Below are 19,215 nucleotides of genomic sequence, written 5' to 3' on the forward strand. Positions count from 1 at the left end.
GAATAAATTTTGTGCAAGTAAAAAACACCCCATGTTACTGCATTGGCAAGCAAATCAAAGGGTGGGGCCGAACCTGACGCCACATGGGTAAATCAGGTTGGCATTCAACGGCAGTTCAAATAGGAGGTGGAGCAGATCTTTGGTAATATCAGGGCACATGGGATCTTTCCCTTTGCCTGTAAAAAGGATTTTGTATCATTTCCAACAGTGAAAAATCTCATACTACATTGTAAGCTGACAGAGAAGAACATGCTTGTTAGGTTTATATTCAGTGAAAAAGAGAATAGTAAAAATCAGTGAAAGAAACAAGTTTGTTTTGTTAGAAAGTAGTGAAAGGATTAGGGGGACCTGACCCTGAGCCCAGGAGTGGTCCGTCCTCCCTTTGTTGTGGCACATTAGGCGAATAATTTGTTTCTTCTTTTTTTTTTTTTTTTTTTTTTGGGTCTCCCATGAATGAGAAGAATAGTATTTGTGTCACGTGCATGACAGAATTATTGATGTTTGGCCATTCCTAGTTTTAAAAAGGAGCAAGGAAAGGAACCGAACCGATTGGGGGGGACTCTGAAAAAAATCCAGGGGTCCCTTCACTTTCCAATGAACAGAGAGATAGATGAGATAAGATTTGTCCAGTTGGAAGGACCCTTCTCCCCCTTTTCTCTCACTCGTGTTTCAATCCTCTCCTCTCATTCCACTCTCTCTCCTTTCCTCCCATCATTAAAATCCCTCTCTCATCTGGGTGTCTCTCACTCTGTTCTCTTTTTTATTATTATTAATTTCCATTATGAAACTCTTTTTCTCATTTCATTCATTTATTTATGCAGTTGCCTACGTCTTCTTTCTGAGTTTGAGACAAAAACCCACCTCAATTTCCAGGTAGATTCAGACACCCTTTTCATCCCTAGAAAAGGGCGGGACTGGTTGTTAACTTAAGTACGTGTTGGGAACACACACACATATGTATATATATTACAGGCTGTTGTGTTGTTCAATGCTGTGATATATATACATATATATATATATTGTCTACTACATCCAACATGTTTATGTCATCTTATTCACTGTCTACTTACTGCAATCCTCAAATAGGTTCACAATGTCAGACATGAACATTTTTGTCTTAATCTTAGATTGATTGTACACTGTCAATTTTTAATTAAGTCGTCTAAATTCAGTTGAAGCCATGCTTAATTAACTTAAAAACAACGTTACCAAAGCCTCAAAATTTCTACATATAAGTTACCCAAAAGTGTCGTTTAGCCAAGAAGAGGATTCCTTGAATTTAAAGAAATTAAAACCAGGTTGATGATGGAATCTGCCGAGTAATTGGTTAACTTCACATGCTATGCAACAATACTGAAGGACTAGTAGCCTCTTATTGTAATAAAAACAAAAATAAATATGTCCATATCTGGGAGTTTCCTCAATTCCCAGGCAAAACCACCTGGTTTTGTAAGACCAATCCGTGAGATTTCCTCACAAAAGTACATCACTCTCTTTCTGCAATAAACACTAATTCTCTATAATTGGTATCTTGTCAAAATTTAGGAAGGCCAACATTTTTTGTTAGGTTGTGAGAAATGTTATGATTGGTTTTCCCTGAAATATATTGTATATATATTGCTTCAAAAATATCAAAATTAAATTAAGTTATAGCAGTGGATGTTCCAATTATATTAGTTCAATGGAGCAATGTACCAAATTAAGGGCCAAGAGCAACGCACCATAATCTAGAGATTGATACGCATCTCATTGGCAATGATATATGAATATTATCAACAAGAAAACTGGTAAATTAATAGCTAAGGTGTGATAGCTGTTCATGCTTTCTTTGATTATAGATTGCACTTAGAATTAATTAAATCAAATTTTAATTTATTTCTGATTGGAGTTTTCAACTTTCAAACCTAGAATTAACCTATAGTTAATTAATTTAATCATGAAATTAACAACATTCCAGTTTTATTCTTCTCTTGTAATTTAATAAGATTTCGACAGGGTTGAGGTAGGAGATTCAATTAATCGCCTAATATAAGGAAGGAAATTGCATGAATAAGAGGAGAGAAGGAAGGATACATCATGCTTTGAGTTACACAATTCTTTTTCTAAGAAAAGACAGATGTTGCAGCTGTTAGAACAGTATGATAAATTACACCTAAACATGGTTTACGCACGTGCATTTGGCATGAAGAACTTGCCACTACTGCAACAAATTAATTGCAATTGCATTCCTGTAACTTTCCTATAAAAACGTATGTCATGTATTAATTTCTCGACATAAAATAAATTACTTAATTAGTAATTAACTAAAAAGAGAGAGGTGTCAAAGACTTTATTGATTTTTGATAACGATTGTTGAATACCAAATTTTCGTAGAGGGTGTTTAAATCAAAGCTAGTCAATTTGCTGGGAGAACAGTTTGATTGGGATTCTCTGGTAGGTTTCTTTTCCCAATAGAAGCATGCTAAACACATTTTGAAGCAGAAATCGACACCCCCCCAACATATAGCAAATTGCTTAATCGAAAAGGAAAAAATAGAAAACATCAGAATGGAATCGTTTTGGCCTAACCTTTTCCTCATATCTGACAAAACAAAGCGGAGGGGGGGACCATATATAGTCTTCAGACTGAAAGTTACTTGTATTGACATGGACATTAAATCAATTAGAGTTCAAACACAAATTTCACATAGCCGAAAATAAAAATTCCATCAGCCGCTATCTCGTTTTAATTAGGGTTGAGATCTCTCTATTTCTTTTTAATACATTTTTATATATCATGATTCACATATGTGAGATAATTTAATCATGATTTTTCACATATAAATGATAATTGAAAAATAACAAACAAAAAAAAGTAACCGTAAAATAATCATGATATCTTATTATTTTATGTTTGGATGTTTCAGGACAGTTGATATAAATTTCATAGGTGAAATATAAAGTAATTAAAATTCCTCTTAGTGCCCCGAACCTGAATGTTTTCAGACTTTCCAACGCCATAAAAGTGGGGACCGTATTTCAATCTGATATGGGCAATTAAAATAGAGTTGAAACACAAACTGATGGAGCCGATAAGTTGGACTTGGTTTAGATGGGGCTGAATTTTACAGCGAACTTTTGTTTTGTTTGGACTTTTATCCTCATTTGTATCCACACATTGAGTGCCTGCCCAGGAGGATGGTATTTAATTCGAAAAGAGTTTGTGGATAAAACAACTTGCTTTAGAGTAACATGCTGGCTAAGCCATTGGCTAGACGGTGTTGTTTGGCATGGCTTGAACTAGGCACAGACCCATGCAAAACAAAATTCGACTTACTTAACGGTACAAAAATTTTAAATCGTTCTACCAAGATTTTTGCTTTTGTGTCTTAATTTCTTCTTCTAGTTTACACTTTTATATATCCAAGTGTTTCATCACTTGATATCTTTGTTTTTTAGTATGGTCATTGGTTTTTTGGGGTACACACTTGCTTGTGTGTAAGTTTTGGTGGGTAGAAAGATGTGACATTGATACCTTCTTTTTCAAGATAAAAAATGCTAATTAAATTCCATCTACAATATTCCTTCTTTAATATGCACATTAAGTTATTAATGAAAGGTTATGGGGTTAGTTTTTGCAAGGGTACTAATCTAGGATAAAACCCTTGACCATATGGAACCATTCATCCTAAAGTTTCAGGTAATACATAGCTTATAAGCACGTTTTTTGGGCCAAGAATATATATATATATATATATATACATATTCGGATAGACCTTTCATTTTCAATAAATTAGTAGAATTATGGGTTGCTCTCAAGAACGATACTACTCAATTGGTAACTCAAATTTAATCTTAATTGAGTTGAATGGGTTCTCTACGTGCTAGAATGCAAAAAACAAATAACTTATAATTGTTTCACCAATAATAATTGGCTTCTCCATCATCAGAAACATTATTGAAACTCGGAGCTGATGAAATTATACATTAAAAGCTTTAAGTTGTGACTGACATTCATGGAGTAGGGTTTAACTTGACCGTGGGAATTCCTTTGTCCAAAAATAAAAAGAACTTGACTATTCATTCATAATTGTGCAAATACTGAAATCATGAAACTATACAGGTGTAGATTCATTTGCTTCCTCAATGCGCCAACCACCAAATTTCGGCTGACACCAACAAATTCCATCCAAAAGAATATTGTAATTAAATTGGATTAAAGAATTATTTAAAATCTCAACTCATCACCCCTCTGACCACTGCCCGATTACTCTATGCAGCATTTAAATATTTAAATCGGGCAACCCATCTTCACCCTTTAAATAGCAAAAGAAAAATGTAAATTAATCATTTAATCTATTGATAACGAAAACAAACAAAAGACTACTGACAGTTTCCCGAGGCAATGCCAAATTGCCGACGTCTAATTGTCTATGATATGATCAAAAGGAAACATCTCATTTACACTCAAAATCAAAATCCGAAATAAGTATATGCTATCGCTTTTAATAACAAATATTAATAAAAACTATATACAAGAGGCCACGTGTCCTCTTTTTCCCCCGCCTGTCTGGCCTGCCTGGAAATGGTTCATGAAATCAATTTCCCATTCAGCAGAAGGCGTGCGTGGGCTCTAATCAGATGGGTCCCATCAGATCAAAAACTATAATGGTACCATATTTTTTTACTTCTTGGAAATGTACCCGACCAGATCAGTGATCTGACCTCAGTTTCGGCCCAAACCTTTACTATTGCTACCTGCTGCCATGCTTTCTTTTTACCTGGCTGTGGAGGAAACAAAATGAGGGGTGTTGGTGGTGGTAGGAATGATGCAATTGCGTTGATGACACGTGGCATGAGTGGTGTGCAAGTACAGCTGGGAGTGTGAGCGAGGGACCAGATAGAGAAGGGCTAATAGCGTGGTCCCACGGCTATGGGCCCATCGACCACCAAAAGTGGACAAAACTTCCCCTGGTTTCCGAAAGGATCCCATTGACTAGGCCCTTCCAGGCTCCAGGCCCTCTTTTTGCACATCGCCACTGTGACAGCATGCGTTAAGGAACTTTGTGAACATTTGTCACTTTCCCAACGGCTTTTTAACCTAACTGAATTACTGATCCTACCCAAAGAAAAAAATATTGTTTGTATGTGAGAAATCTTGAGTTAATTAAGCTTGGTGTGAAAGTGATTGTGACAATGACTCTTTTAAGGTTAAGTATTAAAAGTTAATAACTATTAAAATTTTTTATATTATGTGGATTACTATTAATTAGTAATTTCACTATAATAAAATAGATTTATAATTTAATCTTATTATGAAACAAAACATGAGAGTCCAATTAATATTAACGTGATCTGGTGATGATGGGCTTTGCATATCTTATTGGATCAATGTGGTTTGACAGTTATATAGGCCTTGATCCAGTAAGCTTTTAATCGGAGGTTTTTACAAGGGTATTATTTATATATTTGACTAAATCCCCTCTTCACTTCTAACAAATTATTCATTATGAGCTGTAAAAGGAAAGGAGCTAAGGGAAGATCTAGCCTCTACCAATAGTTCTCTAGACAATAAGAAATGACTACTTTAACAAATCAAATAGGTTTGCAATTATAATTATATGACTTTTATTGTTTTAATCTTTAAACATGGATTTAGAGATTAAAAACTTATATATGGTATCAGAGCTTATTGTGTGAAATTATGTCCCAAACAGTTAGGGCTTTTGTTGCTCACAATGAATAGATCGTTTTGGTATAAACCTATTCTCTTAACTTGTACTGTAGAGATAATTTGATAATGATATTTAGGGTTTGAACATAGAACTTAAAAATCTAGTTCTTGATGATTAATTTCGATTTTGTAGTTTTTGGAGCATTTTGATCCATGGGTTTTGTACAATTAGGGTTTAATTAAGTTTTGGTAATTTGGATTGCATTAAAACGAGCTTAAAAATCATAAAAATTGAAAAAAAAAAAAATTCAAAACAGACCCAAAAGGGTTGGATCTTGCTTTAGTCAGATCGAGTCAACTTGGTAGAAGGTAGGATAAGCCTTAGTTTGTTCCTTGTATAAAGCCCATATGCATAGGGTGGTGTGTGTGGGGTTAGAAAAGCCCGGTTTTGGATCCATTTTTCTAGTAATCATAGAATTTAATTTTTAATTTTTTTAGATATTTTTCCAAAATTTTATATGACTTTAAAATAATTATTATTTGATATTTATGCATTTTTATGCATATTCATATTTTTTTTAATTTATATGCATGCATTCTTTGAATTTATTTTATTATAAAATATTTTGACATGCTAAGAGCTTGTTAGCAATATGTGCAAAATTTTAGAGAATTATTTAAGTTCAAACATTAAGTTTTAATGCAACATATATTATTTAGGATCAAATGAGATACATCTAGGCTTAGTATCTTAATTGGAATGGTCTATTGCATACATTGAGTTAAGTATGCAAATTAAGGATTTTGGGCAAATTGTAAATTCCCTGTTTGAGAAAATTTTTTATTCAATGATGTAAGTGCTTGGTTGTCAAAGTGGCTCATTTACTGAAATTGATAGATTATTTTCTTGGGTAAAAGGTTACGAGATGATTTTTAAATTGTTTTATACAATCGCCTGCCCAAATGGGTTATTGTGTGGGGCAACTTAAAGTGGGACATGAAGCATCATGGTTAAGAGTATATGGATTTACAAAGTTCGTTTGCCCAAAGGGGATAGGCTTTTCGAAAACTAAGATATTCTCATATTAGATTTATGTGAAAAGTACCTATTAGCATGTCATACTCTCTGCCCAAAGAGGAGTTTGTGATGATGCACCTGGACTCTTCAGTTATTTTTTAATACATCATGGATTGTTGATAATTATTTTGCCTATTAACTAATAGTTGCATTTTTTGTCTTGAACAATGACTTTTACTATGAAGAACAATCAAGCTATTGTTAAGATTCTTGATGAGTCTAACTATAAAAGATGGAATGAAAATTTGTACTTTGCCTTAGTCATGAGTGAAATAGACATAGCTGTCGCAACGTGTAAGTTCGAAAACCTGACTGCTAGATGTGGAAAATATTAGCAGTTGCCACCAATCTTTTTGTTTAGGTGTGATTGGCCACCTATTAATTTTGTTCTAGTCGACAAGGTTCTAAATTGATTTTAGATCCGTGGAAAGAACAACAAACTGGTCTGTAAAGTTTAAAGTGAGTTCAAGAGTACGATTACACACAAGGAAAGATTAGTACGCCCATACGCCCATTCCATGAACGATACTATTTAATCGTATGTTATCCTATATTAACTTTAACTTTTAATTTTATTCCTATGTTTTCCTAATTTTTGTTTATTTAGTTTATTTTTTATTTTATTAGTAAATTAAAACATTTTATTCAGTTTTACGAGTGCACATGATGCAATTATGAAATGATGTCATGATTTACCAATTTTAAATAATGGGAGGTGAAAACCTTGGATCGAAAAATCATTCGTAAACCATTCCAATGCTTTGGTGAAGTCTTAAAGTTTTTCTCACCTAAGAATGTTATCGGAAGAACCCATTTCTACAAGTCTTTCGAGAAAATCCCATCATCAGGATTCTCGTCCTATTAGCAAAATAAACGTGTCGTAAGCTATGTCAAGATAAAATTGTGAATGATGCTAAATGAACGTGTTTTTGAATATAATTTCATTGATTACAATTTCTATAGTAATATAATTAAATACTTCTTTTATTTTTACTATATATCTTTTAGAGAAACATTTTGTTTAAATCAATCATTTTCATTAATTTTATGAGTTATTATTATTTTATTTTTTGAACTATATTTTATTATTGAATAAACAACTAATCTTTTATTTGCAACAATTGTTTAAATTAATTAATAAGTATATCGATATCAATTCTAGATAGAATATCATATGAATTTATTTCTTTATGAAATTTAAGGTAATTGGTTAAATTAAAGGAATATTGGACTATAAAATCAGAATTTATCTTGACACTTCGAAGAAAACCTTAGTTGAATTTCATTATTAGGAAAGTCATCTCAAGAATAGCAACTTTTTGCCTTTCCGGGTGAAATTCCATCATCGGAGTTAATCCTTAATTAATCATTCTATTATTATCTTTATGTAAATTTTAATTAACCCCACTTTTTGTGAATAAATATCTTTTTTATTTTTTTAATATATTCCATCTTTTATGACCAAATAAATTTTATTTTTGCTTGCTTACTTAATCTCTTTTCTTGTGATTAAATCTATTTTTTCTACTTAGCCTATCCTTTCTTAAAACTAAATATTTCACTATTTTTTATATTTTCATCTATCTAAACTAATTTCCCTACAACTAAGCATTTTCCTATTCTTTCTTATTTAAATTATTTTCTTTTAGTACTAAATTGTTATTTATTTTTTTATAACTTTATACCTAAACCTATTACCATCTATTTTCTTTTTATATATTTTACCTATCTAAACCTAAACATTTATTTATTGTCTATTTGTGATTTTTTATTTTTTTCATTCAAAATTCCTAACATAATATCATATAATTTTTCTATTTATTCTCTTTATTTTGATTAATCATGTACCTAAAGCAATATGCTTTCCAACAAAAACTGGTCCAACCTAAAAAATCCATATAGCAAAGATAGAAGAAGATTTCACCTTGATTGGGCTAGAAATGGCTCAAGTCGATTGGCCCATGAAGGGGGCCCCCAAATCAGCTTACTCAACCCGCTTGATCCTCTTCAAAATGTACTGTTTGGGATGCAAGGATCCTCCCCAAACGACGCCGTTTCAAGCTTTAGCCAAACAATGTTGTTTTGGCTATTTTCTTTTTCACAAACCTTAAGTTTTTAAGCTAAATTTTTTTCCCCTTTCCTCATTTTTCTTCTTCTGTTTCTCTCTCTATCGCCACTTTCTCTACTTTTTCTTTAAGACAAAATCATTTTCCCTTCTTAGCAACCACCAAAGGTTACCGTTCAAACAGCACTCTCACCTTCGTCGCCCCTCATCACTGAACTTTGGCATCGTTTTTTCCTATCAAAATAAAAAATGGCGCCACCAACCCTAAAACTCCTAAACCCCACGAGAATCAAAAGAAGAAAAACCTCACCCCAATCCTTCGACTTGTTTCCTTTTTTTCTTTTTTGTTATTTTTGCTATTTTGTTTCTGATTGTGGTTTTCAGCTGTTGGAAGAACCTAGGGTTCTTTCTTTTTTGTCGATATCTTAGGATTTTTAGGAGGGGTTTTTAAGGCTTCAGGTAGCTAGGGTTTTTTGTTCTTTGAATCAGTTGCCTAGGATTGATGAAATAGGCTCTTTTTTTTCTTTATGAATTTCGAGTTTTTATAGAACCCTATTATCTAAGTTTTTGGACAATCATGAAGTGAAATCATGCCTTTTTGAGCATGATTTCACAAGTGAGGGGCTCTAGGAAAATATGGTGCAGAGTCGCCTAGTAGGCTGCCATGGCAATCTGTCAGTCGATTTTTTTGTTTTATTTGATTTTTTTATTTTTATTTTTTAAAAATATTGATTTTTTTATTTGTGGGCCTTTGGGATTTTAAAAGTCAAAAGAGTCCAATTTAAAATCAAACCCAAATTGGTTTTGGGCTTAAAAAGCTTAAAATGGGTTAATTTTAATTGGACTTAGAACTAATTTGACCTAATAACGTAATAAAAATGAAAGATAAAATAAAACAAAATATATGAATAATAATAATAAAATTTATCCAGACAAAATAAGGTATTTACAATATCCTTACGTGTTGATAGGCCTACTGCCCTTATTGATGAGAATACCACTAAATAAAAATTATTCTTTGCTAATTGGGATAAAGTGAATCACATGTGTTTGCATGCCATTAAAAGAACTATTTCTGAGCCTCTTTTAAGTGGGTTACAACAAATTGAAATTGCTATAGAATTTTATAAAGCTATAAGTGAAATATACCAAAAATCCAATAAGTCAGAGGTTGGGAATCTTATGAAAGAGCTTAGGAGTATGAAATATGACAGTGTTGGAGGAGTTAGGAATTTTATCATGAAAATGGTCCACATTTAAACCAAATTGGCTTCCCATGAGATCACCCTTCCTAACAAATTCATTGTCCATCATACCCTTAATTCCTTATCCATTTAGTTTACCCAAATCAAAGTTGCCTATAATGTTGTGAATAAGGTTTAGAGTCTCAATGACCTTATCTTCAAGTGCATCTCTGAGGAAGAAAAAGTCAAGAAAGAAAAAAGTAATAATGCATTACTTACCACCAATTCCAAACCTTACTACTGGAAGAATTTTAAGAAACTTAAGCCATTTGTGTCAAATGCTCCTCAGTAAGTTCAGGACAATAAAAGGCAAGGTAATGGTGAGACTAAAGGGGTAGGAAGTCCTAAAGCTATCACAAATAAAAACATTAAGTGCTTTTCCAGCAAGAAGAAAGGTCACATAAAAAATGAATGCCCCAAATATAAGTCTGGGTTAGAGAAAAGGAATAAATAAGAAGGTAAGTCACTAGCCCTAGTTTGTTTTGAATCCCATTTTGTTAGCGCACCACCAAATTTGTGGTGGCTTGATAATGGTGCAACTATTCATGTTACTATTACTTTACAAGGATTCACAAGCAAAAGGAAGACAAGTAAAAGAGAAGCCAAGCTTAGAGTTGGAAACTATAACGAAGTAGATGTTAGTCATGTAAGAACCATTGGTTTAAATTTAGAGTTTGGTTTTGATCTTGTTTTAGAAAATGTTTTTCATGTACTAATGTTTAGACGAAATTTAATTTCAGTTTCTGTTATGGATAAACTTAGTTATTATTTTAGCATTGATAATGAAAAAGTTGACTTATTTTTAAATTATAAAGTCATTAAAGAGTTTACGCTTAGTTGACCATCTACATTCGTTATGCTTAGTCTCTAATAATGAATAAAGTTGCATGAATGTTGAAAATACTATGTTTAAAATATCTTTTATTAAATAAAACTCTTCTTTGTTGTGGCATAAAAGATGAGTCACATTTCTAATGAGGGAGTTAAAAGATTAATAAAAGATGGCATTTTACCTTATCTTGATTTTCAAAAGTTAGACACTTATGTAGATTGCATAAGGAGTAAAATGACTAAAACTAAGAAAAAAAGGGCAACTCGTAGTAAAAACCTTTTGAAAATTGTGCACATTGATATTAACGGACCATTTACACCCACCTTGTGTGGTAACAAGTACTTTGTTACCTTCGTTGATGACTTTGCTCAATTTGATTATCTTTATTTGATTGATGAAAAATATGATGCTCATGAAAATTCAAAAATTTCAAAACTAAGGTAAAGAAACAATTAGGGAAAGTTATCAAAATTGTTAGGTCTAACCGAGAAGGTGAGTATTATGGCAATTATGGTACAATGGGATAGCACATGGGACCATTTGCCAAATACTTACAAGAGTGTGGAATTTTTGCCCAATATTCAGTGCTTAGTAGCCTTGAAAAAAATGGTGTGGCCGAAAGGCAGAATTGCACCCTCAAGAAAATGATGAGGAGCATGATGAGTAGGATTAACCTTCTAGAGTCTTTTTGGGGTAAAGCCATTAAAACTGCTTTGTACATTCTTAACGGAGTACCCAATAAATCTGATACTAAAACACTTTTTGAGTTGTGGATAGGTAAAAAACCTAGTTTGAACCACTTTCATGTTTAGGGATGTCTTGTAAAAGTTAGAATTTACAATCCTTCCAAAAAACAAATAAACTGAACCTAGAATTACTTGTTGTTATTTCATAGGTTACCCAGACCATTCTAAGGGATATAGGGTCTTTTTCCCTACACATGAAACCAAAGTTGTAGAATCACAAATAGCAAAATTTTTAGAATTGGATGTTGTTGATGGGGATATGATTGACGTTGTTGATGCTAGTGAGTCTATCAGACATGTAATCATTCCTTTGCCAACTTTACAAGGTAGTGTAGTAGTTGTTGCCATTAAAAAAGAAGATCTTGGGCAACGTGATGCAAATCTTCCTCCTCAAGATCCTGTTCTTGCTTTCATTAATGTTCATCTTGTTTTAGAAAATGAGGTTGAGGTGCCCTTAAGATCTTTTAGGCAAAATAAGTCTACCATTTTTAATGATTACGTAGTTTTTCTTGGAGAGAGTGATTATGATATCAATCATGTGGTGGACCTTGTGACTTTTGATAATGCCATTAATTGTTCCCAATCTACCATGTGGATTGATGCAATGAAAGATAAGATTAGTTTTATGGGTCAGAATGGTGTTTGGGACCTAGTTGAACTCTTAAAGAGATGTAGACCGATTGGTTGCAAATGGGTGTATAAGACTAAGAAAAATTTTAGAGGAAAACTTGAGAGGTTTAAGGTCAAGTTGGTGGCAAAAGGATTAACTTAAAGAGCGGGAGTAGATTATAATAAGATGTTTTCACTAGTGTTTTTCAAGATTCTTTTACAATCATAATGGCCTTGGTAGAACATTTTTACTTAGAACTTCATTAAATGGATGTGAAAATAGCCTTCTTGAATGGTAACCTTGAAGAAAAGGTTTATATGGTACAACTTGAGGAACTTTAGGAATCAAAAAGTGAAAGCTTGGTGTGCAGACTTTGGAAATCCATTTATGGTTTGAAGTAGGCTTCCAAACAGTGGTATTGAAGTTTAATGAGGTAATTACTTCAATAAGTTTTGAGGAAAACAAGATTGATCAATGTATATACCTTAAGATCAATAGGAGTAAGTACATTTTTCTTATGTTACATGTGGATGATATCTTGATAACTAGTAATGATGTTGGATTGTTGCGTGAAACTAAATAGTTGTTGTCCAAGACTTTTGACATGAAAGATCTTGGTGATGCCTCATTTGCACTCGAGATTGAAATATGCAGAGATAAATCTCTAAATTTATTGGGACTTTCCTAGAAAGCATATATTGATCGTGTGCTCAGCAGATTCAACATGCAAAACTATAAGGCTAGGGATGCACTTGTTGTGAAAGGTGATAAGCTAAAGCTTAGTAAATGCCTAAAAAATGATTTGGAGAGAGAATTCATAAAGACATACCTTATAGTGCAGTTGGGAGCCTAATGTATGCACAGGTTTGCATTGGGCCAAACATAGCTTTTGTAGTGGGAGTTCTTGGTAGATATCTTTCTAACCTTAATTTGGATCATTAGGTTGCCGCAAAGAAAGTGATGAGATACTTGCAAAAGACTAAAGATTATATGTTTGTGTACAAAAATGTGGATAATCTTGAGATTGTTGGCTATATTGATTCTGACTTCGCTAGTTATCAAGATGACATGAAGTCTACCTCAAGGTATATTTTTATGTTAGCTGAGGGAGCTATTTCTTGGAAAAGTGTTAAACAGACACTTTTAGCTTCATCTATACAAGCTGAGTTTGTTATTTGTTATGGGATTGCTACGCATGCTATTTGGCTTAGAAATTTCATTTCTGGGTTATGTGTTGTTGATTCCATCTCTAAACCTTTTAAAACTTATTGTGATAATAGGTCTACTATATTATTCATTAAGAACAACAAAACCACTTGTGGGTATAAACATTTAGAGATTAAATATCTAAAGGTTAGGGATTTTGCTAAAAATGGTGACATTGTTGTTGAACACATTGACACTGATGACATGTTGGTTGATTTTTTGAATAAAAGGTTAAGACCTACAGTGTTTAGTAGACATGTTGAAAGTATGAGTATCTTATGGTCTTTTAATGTGTTTGGTTGATGAGAGTATGTTATTTATGTTTTTTAAAACTCTCACATCATGGTTTATATTTATGTATAGACCTTTTCTATGTTTTTAAACATCCATGAGTTATTTGATTTTATACTTGTTGATGATCGTCGTTTATTGATAATCCATGTTGTTATTTGATACTATTTGTACATTTACATCTAAGTTATTAAAATTGCTATATTGCATATATGTTTTGTGAAATCTTGAGATTGGTGTCTATCTCGGGAATGATTTTGGTGGTATGTCCCATTAATGACCAGCAAGGAACCTTAAGAATAAGTGGGAGACATACAGGCATATTGTTAAATGCCAGATAGATTTATCATCAAGTTTAGAGATATCAGCAAGAAGACTGACAATGAAATTAGCACATTGAGATCACATTTTGGTTCATAACATAATCCTACAGTTGAAGTTTCCAACTTCTCATGAATGGTCTTTTGGCCCATTTTATAAAAGGTGATGTAGATACATTCCTTATTTTGCTCATAAATTGCCTCAAGATGATACCCATTACGACATACATCTTTGATGCTAAGTAGATTCCTCTTCAATCTACTACTTAGCAATGCATCCTTGATATGCAAAGTGGTGCTAGATGGTAGAACAACTGTGGCATTCTTAGAGCCATCAATAATCTCAATGATATTTGATATTGTATGGATATTTGCCCAACACAATGTCACACTCGAGAAAAAGTGCTTGCCACAAAGTATGGTATGTGTCGTTGTACTATCAAGCAAACCAACATCTTCCTTTTTCTCAGTGGTTCCCATTTGCACTTGTATTGACAACCTCAAGTGTTAAGTATCATAAGAATTTGCAAATTAGTCATAGGATTGAAAATTTCAAACAATAAATATGGAATCACTTTCATAATAATTTTATTAAATGACCATATAGTTCTTTATTGGGAACAATCAACCAAGAGTAAAAAAAGAGAAAAAAATGAAAAAAAAAACATTAAAATCCTCAAATCCTAAGTTTGGGTTGTCCTTTACCATTCTGATGCCTTATCTTAGCTATCGGGGTCCTCAAAGAAATCAAAGACTTCCAAGGATATTCTTGCTTCTATAAGAGTAAAGGTAGTCATCTTAACAAAGGCATTGTTAGCTTTAATGTTGGTCATAGCAATAGAATTCTCAACGGCATGAGTCTCAACATGCTACCTTTATTTTTCAAGATGCCTAGTATAGATCAGCAAAGTGTTTTGGCATATGACAGGTATGCGACCAGTGTCCAACCATGCCACAGTGATGGTAGGTACTTTCATCATGCTTTTTCATGGGCTTCTTGCCCTTGCCATGATTCGAGCCAAGGTTGGATTGCCTATGATGGTTAAGTCTTCCACCACCCTTATGTGGGTTATGCCTTTGTCTACATTCATGACCTTTAAATCTTCTTGTACTCTTACTAGAGCTAGCATTTGCTTCATGCAATGCTTTTGAGCCAGTAGATTTAAGATCATGTTTCTTGAGTAGCAGTTCATTAGTCTGCTCTACAATTAAGAGGATAGAAATCAACTCCGAGTACCTTTTAAGTTGACGCTGTCGGTATTGCTGCTGCAATATAATATTTGAAGCATGGAATGTGGAAAAAGTTTTCTCTAATAGCTCTAATTCAATAAGCTTAACACTGCATAACTCCAATCGAGAAACAATATCAAATAAAGTTGAGTTGTAGTCGGACACTGATTTGAAGTCTTGCAGCCTAAGATGTTGCTAGTCATACTATGCCTAAGCGAAGATCATTATCTTGGTATGATCATACCTCTCTATCAACCTCATCCATAGGATCTCTAGGCCTCGGACGAATAAATATTGAGACTTCAGGTTCTCATGCAAATGACGGTGAATAAAGATTAATGCATTCACCTTGTCTTTGCATTTGCTTTCCTGTCTATAATAATTGCATTAGCAAGACCTTGCTATTGAAGATGCATCTCCACATCAAGGTACCGAGATAGATAATTACTTCCACTCATTTCCAAGTTATGGAACTTGGGCTTTTCGATATTTGCTATAATTCTACATACAAAAAAATGGACCCATAAATTAATTATGACAATTACAGGGATTCTTGGAGACCCACTGTCACTTCAATGGCCGAAGGATGCTTTAGGTCCATTGTCGGCTTCAGGTCGACTGGACGGTATACAAAATCAAAATCTAATTGGTTGATGAAGAACCAAGAAAATTACATTTTCCTTTGGTGATCGTGCTGATAACATGCAGTAAAAAAAATAGAAACAGAAGGAAAAAGAGAGATATTGGGAGAATGCTCTTTATAAATTACTGAAGCAATACTTAGAATGAAAAATAGCTGTGATTCAGATGAGGGTGGAGTGACCCTTATAGATCAATGGCTATCACAATCTTTTATTAAGATACATCTTTAAATTATATTATCTTCTTAATAAATCCCACGTTATTACCTAGATAATATCCACATGTAAATGAATCTTAAAATATCTAGAATGTGGACAATACATTTATCATTTAGTAAATTTACTCTAATTTAAATTAATCTAAGGTGGTGTGATATGTCCATATTCAATAACAGTATAATATATTTATGTAAATAATTTAAAACCGGACATCAACAATGCAAAAGTTTCAATTGTTAGGATTTTTTCAATCGAATCACCAGCTAATCTTAATAATGATGCTAAAGTTGAGTTGAATCTTAGGTTTTCAAAGATATTTTAGAAGTTGTGCACCCCACCTTCTTTTTGCTTTAAATGCTGCGAGGCTAAATCTCTTTGTTAGGCCGGACATAGAAAAAGGAGATCGTATGAATAATGAAATCAAAGTCTGACGAAAGGCATTTATCAAAATCATATATATGACTATGATATCTATTCCAAAGTTTTTTTTATATTTAAGAATAGATTGTTTAAATTTTGGATAAATTTTGTCAGGATTCTTGCGAGATTAATGTTCGACTTCATTTTAGATAGCTATCGTTCTACAATAAATAGCGTTTTATTTTTGAGATAATTTTTTTTTGGACTGTTGTTTTTTTTCTTTTCTATAATTGTGGTTTTCACCCCAATAATAAAATAATTTTTTTTGTTCATTTTCTTTTTTTGATCACGTAAATTTAAAATCACACATGAATGGAAAAGTTTAAAATAATGATGTGAATTCACCATAATACCTCACCATGTATAAGCTCTTTTATTTGAGTGGTCTTCTTGGGATTTGGAGAAATAACATTTTCCTGGAAAGTAAGTTGGTAGTATTAGGCAATGTTAATGATGTCGAAATTGAGGAAAAAGGCAATGCCTAATTGAGATTGCATACTGGTGTTCTTGAGTCAACTATATTTTTCCACTAAGTTGCACTATCAAAGTGCCTTAAAATGTCAAAACCTTGCTTTCAAAATTTTGAATAATGGGCCGACCTGTTTTTTTTTTTAGGCCTAACTTTGGAAGACAAGTTTACCTAAACAAGATGGCGTGTCTCGTCTTAATTGTGTCCTTATTAATAAGACATCCCTCCTTGTGTCACAACAATGCTTTGCTTGCATTTCTTCTTTCTAATCCATCAAGTCTTGGTTTGCAGGTAACTAATAAACTTTTGGACCAACCCCAATTCATTGAAGCAAACAGTTTGGAAATGTCAAAATCAAATTAATTATCTTTAAATTTAGAGAAGATTCATTTATCTTTATTTGATTATCTTTAAATTATAATCAATTATTGTGAAACATAAAAGGAAAAAAATTAAATTGGGTAATTGATTTTTTTCCCTTTGACATGGTAAATATAGTTGTCAATTCTCTTCTGGTAATGATATCTATTTCCCAACTCCAACGTCAAAGATTGGTTCAAAGGGGGGAAAGGTCAGTCCAAAACCAGTGCACTAATTCAAGTAGCGGGCGGGCCTCAATCAGGTCCAACTCTGTAACAGATTCTTGAACTCTGCTTTAGAATCATAGAAATCTTTGATCATCTCCTCTCTCTCCCCATTTTCCCCCAATTTGTTAAACACAAATGTTCAAATCTCGTTAAATAGTACAAAAATATAACAGCAATAGTAACATAAAAAAGAAAAAAAAAACAATAGTCCTAGTTAGGAATGATTGGCCAGGTCATGATAATACTGAGAGATCCAGTTGGAAATGATCTTGACTTCCCTTTCTCGCACCTGTTGAAGCCATTTGGGGTCTTGGCTAGTTGCGAACCTCAAATCTACATGGTGAGCCCCTTTCGGAAACAATGGCAGCATGCAAATCATGTTAGATTACAAATAATTGGCTCATATTCAACGTTTCTAAATATCATTGGTGAAAAATTCTTCTTTTTAAATATGTTTCACAAACCTTGTTCAGCAACGATTGCAACTATGGTTTTGGATATATTCTTCAATACTCTGCCCAAAATCATCAAGAGAGCACAAACATTAACCGATGAGTCCCAGACAGGTTGTTGAAAAATTTACATTGAAATTAAGAGGTGTTACCCTCCGCCACTCCAAGGATCTCTTAAGCCATTATAGAAGATAATATTGCTCCCAAACCTCTTCAACACCCTGGAAATATCCTGTCTCCCAACAGGCAAGCTATCAGTATTCAAAAGTGGGGAATGCAAAATCAAGTTGCTCACTATTTAGTTTGAGGATATTTGTTAATTATCGAGTAGCGCCCTAAGGCCACTAATCTTTCTGGTTTTTTTTTTTTTTTAGCTTTAGTATCTAAGAGGAATTGATGTTTGAGATTGCGAAATATATATGATGATACTGACATGGCCACCAAACTCGGTAGTAATCCAGTTGGGTCTAGGATCAACACCATAGTAACCTTTGCAGACAGCTGCTCTCTGAGAATAGCTCCATTGAGACTCTGGAAATATGCTGTCCTGGTTGTTTCCATCTGTCGGCATTATCATTTCTGTACATGCCTGCATGCACAGAATTCAGAATTGTGAATTTGTCAGGGCAGCAAGCTTCCTTCTTATATTGCATATGTTGAAGTCATATCCCTCATCCTCTCAGTTGCCTCTTGGGCTTCTCTACTTCTCCTATATTGGGTGTGAGCCTCAGCCCAAATGTTTAAGAAGACTAGAAGGCTAGGTGTTTTCGGATACGCCCAACTCTATTAAATGAACAAACACTTGGGCTAAGTTGGGTGGGTTTGAAAAGTTACCTAATCTTCCATTGTGCTTACTCCGTTAGTTTAAAAAACCAGGCTCATTCACAAATAAGACTTGAAAAGCACCTTAGCACCTTTATAAATGCAATAATTACCCGTAGTGAAATTCAATTCTCTAGACATGTGAGAGGAATGAATTAAAGGGTTTCTCCTAAGTTTGAAAATTTGAAATGGATCTTTACTATGAGAAACATTGCTGAAAACAATGACATAATTATAGTGTTTTTTGGCCATGCAAAGGGAATTAAGGAGGGTAAAATCATTAATGACATATATATATATATATATATATATATATATATATATATATAT

General features: G+C 33.1%; 1 protein-coding gene across 1 annotated transcript in view; it reads right to left on the reverse strand.

Moving 5' to 3' along the window:
• Positions 17,535-19,215, reverse strand: part of LOC18598319 (lysosomal Pro-X carboxypeptidase) — an 8,109-nt gene continuing 6,428 nt past the window's right edge. Inside the window, exons 7-10 of the mRNA XM_018120525.1 lie at positions 18,497-18,652; positions 18,216-18,295; positions 18,076-18,125; positions 17,535-17,959 (exon numbers count right to left, since the gene is read on the reverse strand). Of these exons, the coding sequence (XP_017976014.1) occupies positions 17,826-17,959; positions 18,076-18,125; positions 18,216-18,295; positions 18,497-18,652 (420 nt within the window). The 3' untranslated portion in view covers positions 17,535-17,825. The remainder of the gene's footprint in view (positions 17,960-18,075; positions 18,126-18,215; positions 18,296-18,496; positions 18,653-19,215) is intronic.

The sequence above is a fragment of the Theobroma cacao genome, chromosome 5, assembly GCF_000208745.1.
Source record: "Theobroma cacao cultivar B97-61/B2 chromosome 5, Criollo_cocoa_genome_V2, whole genome shotgun sequence".
NCBI lineage: Eukaryota > Viridiplantae > Streptophyta > Magnoliopsida > Malvales > Malvaceae > Theobroma > Theobroma cacao.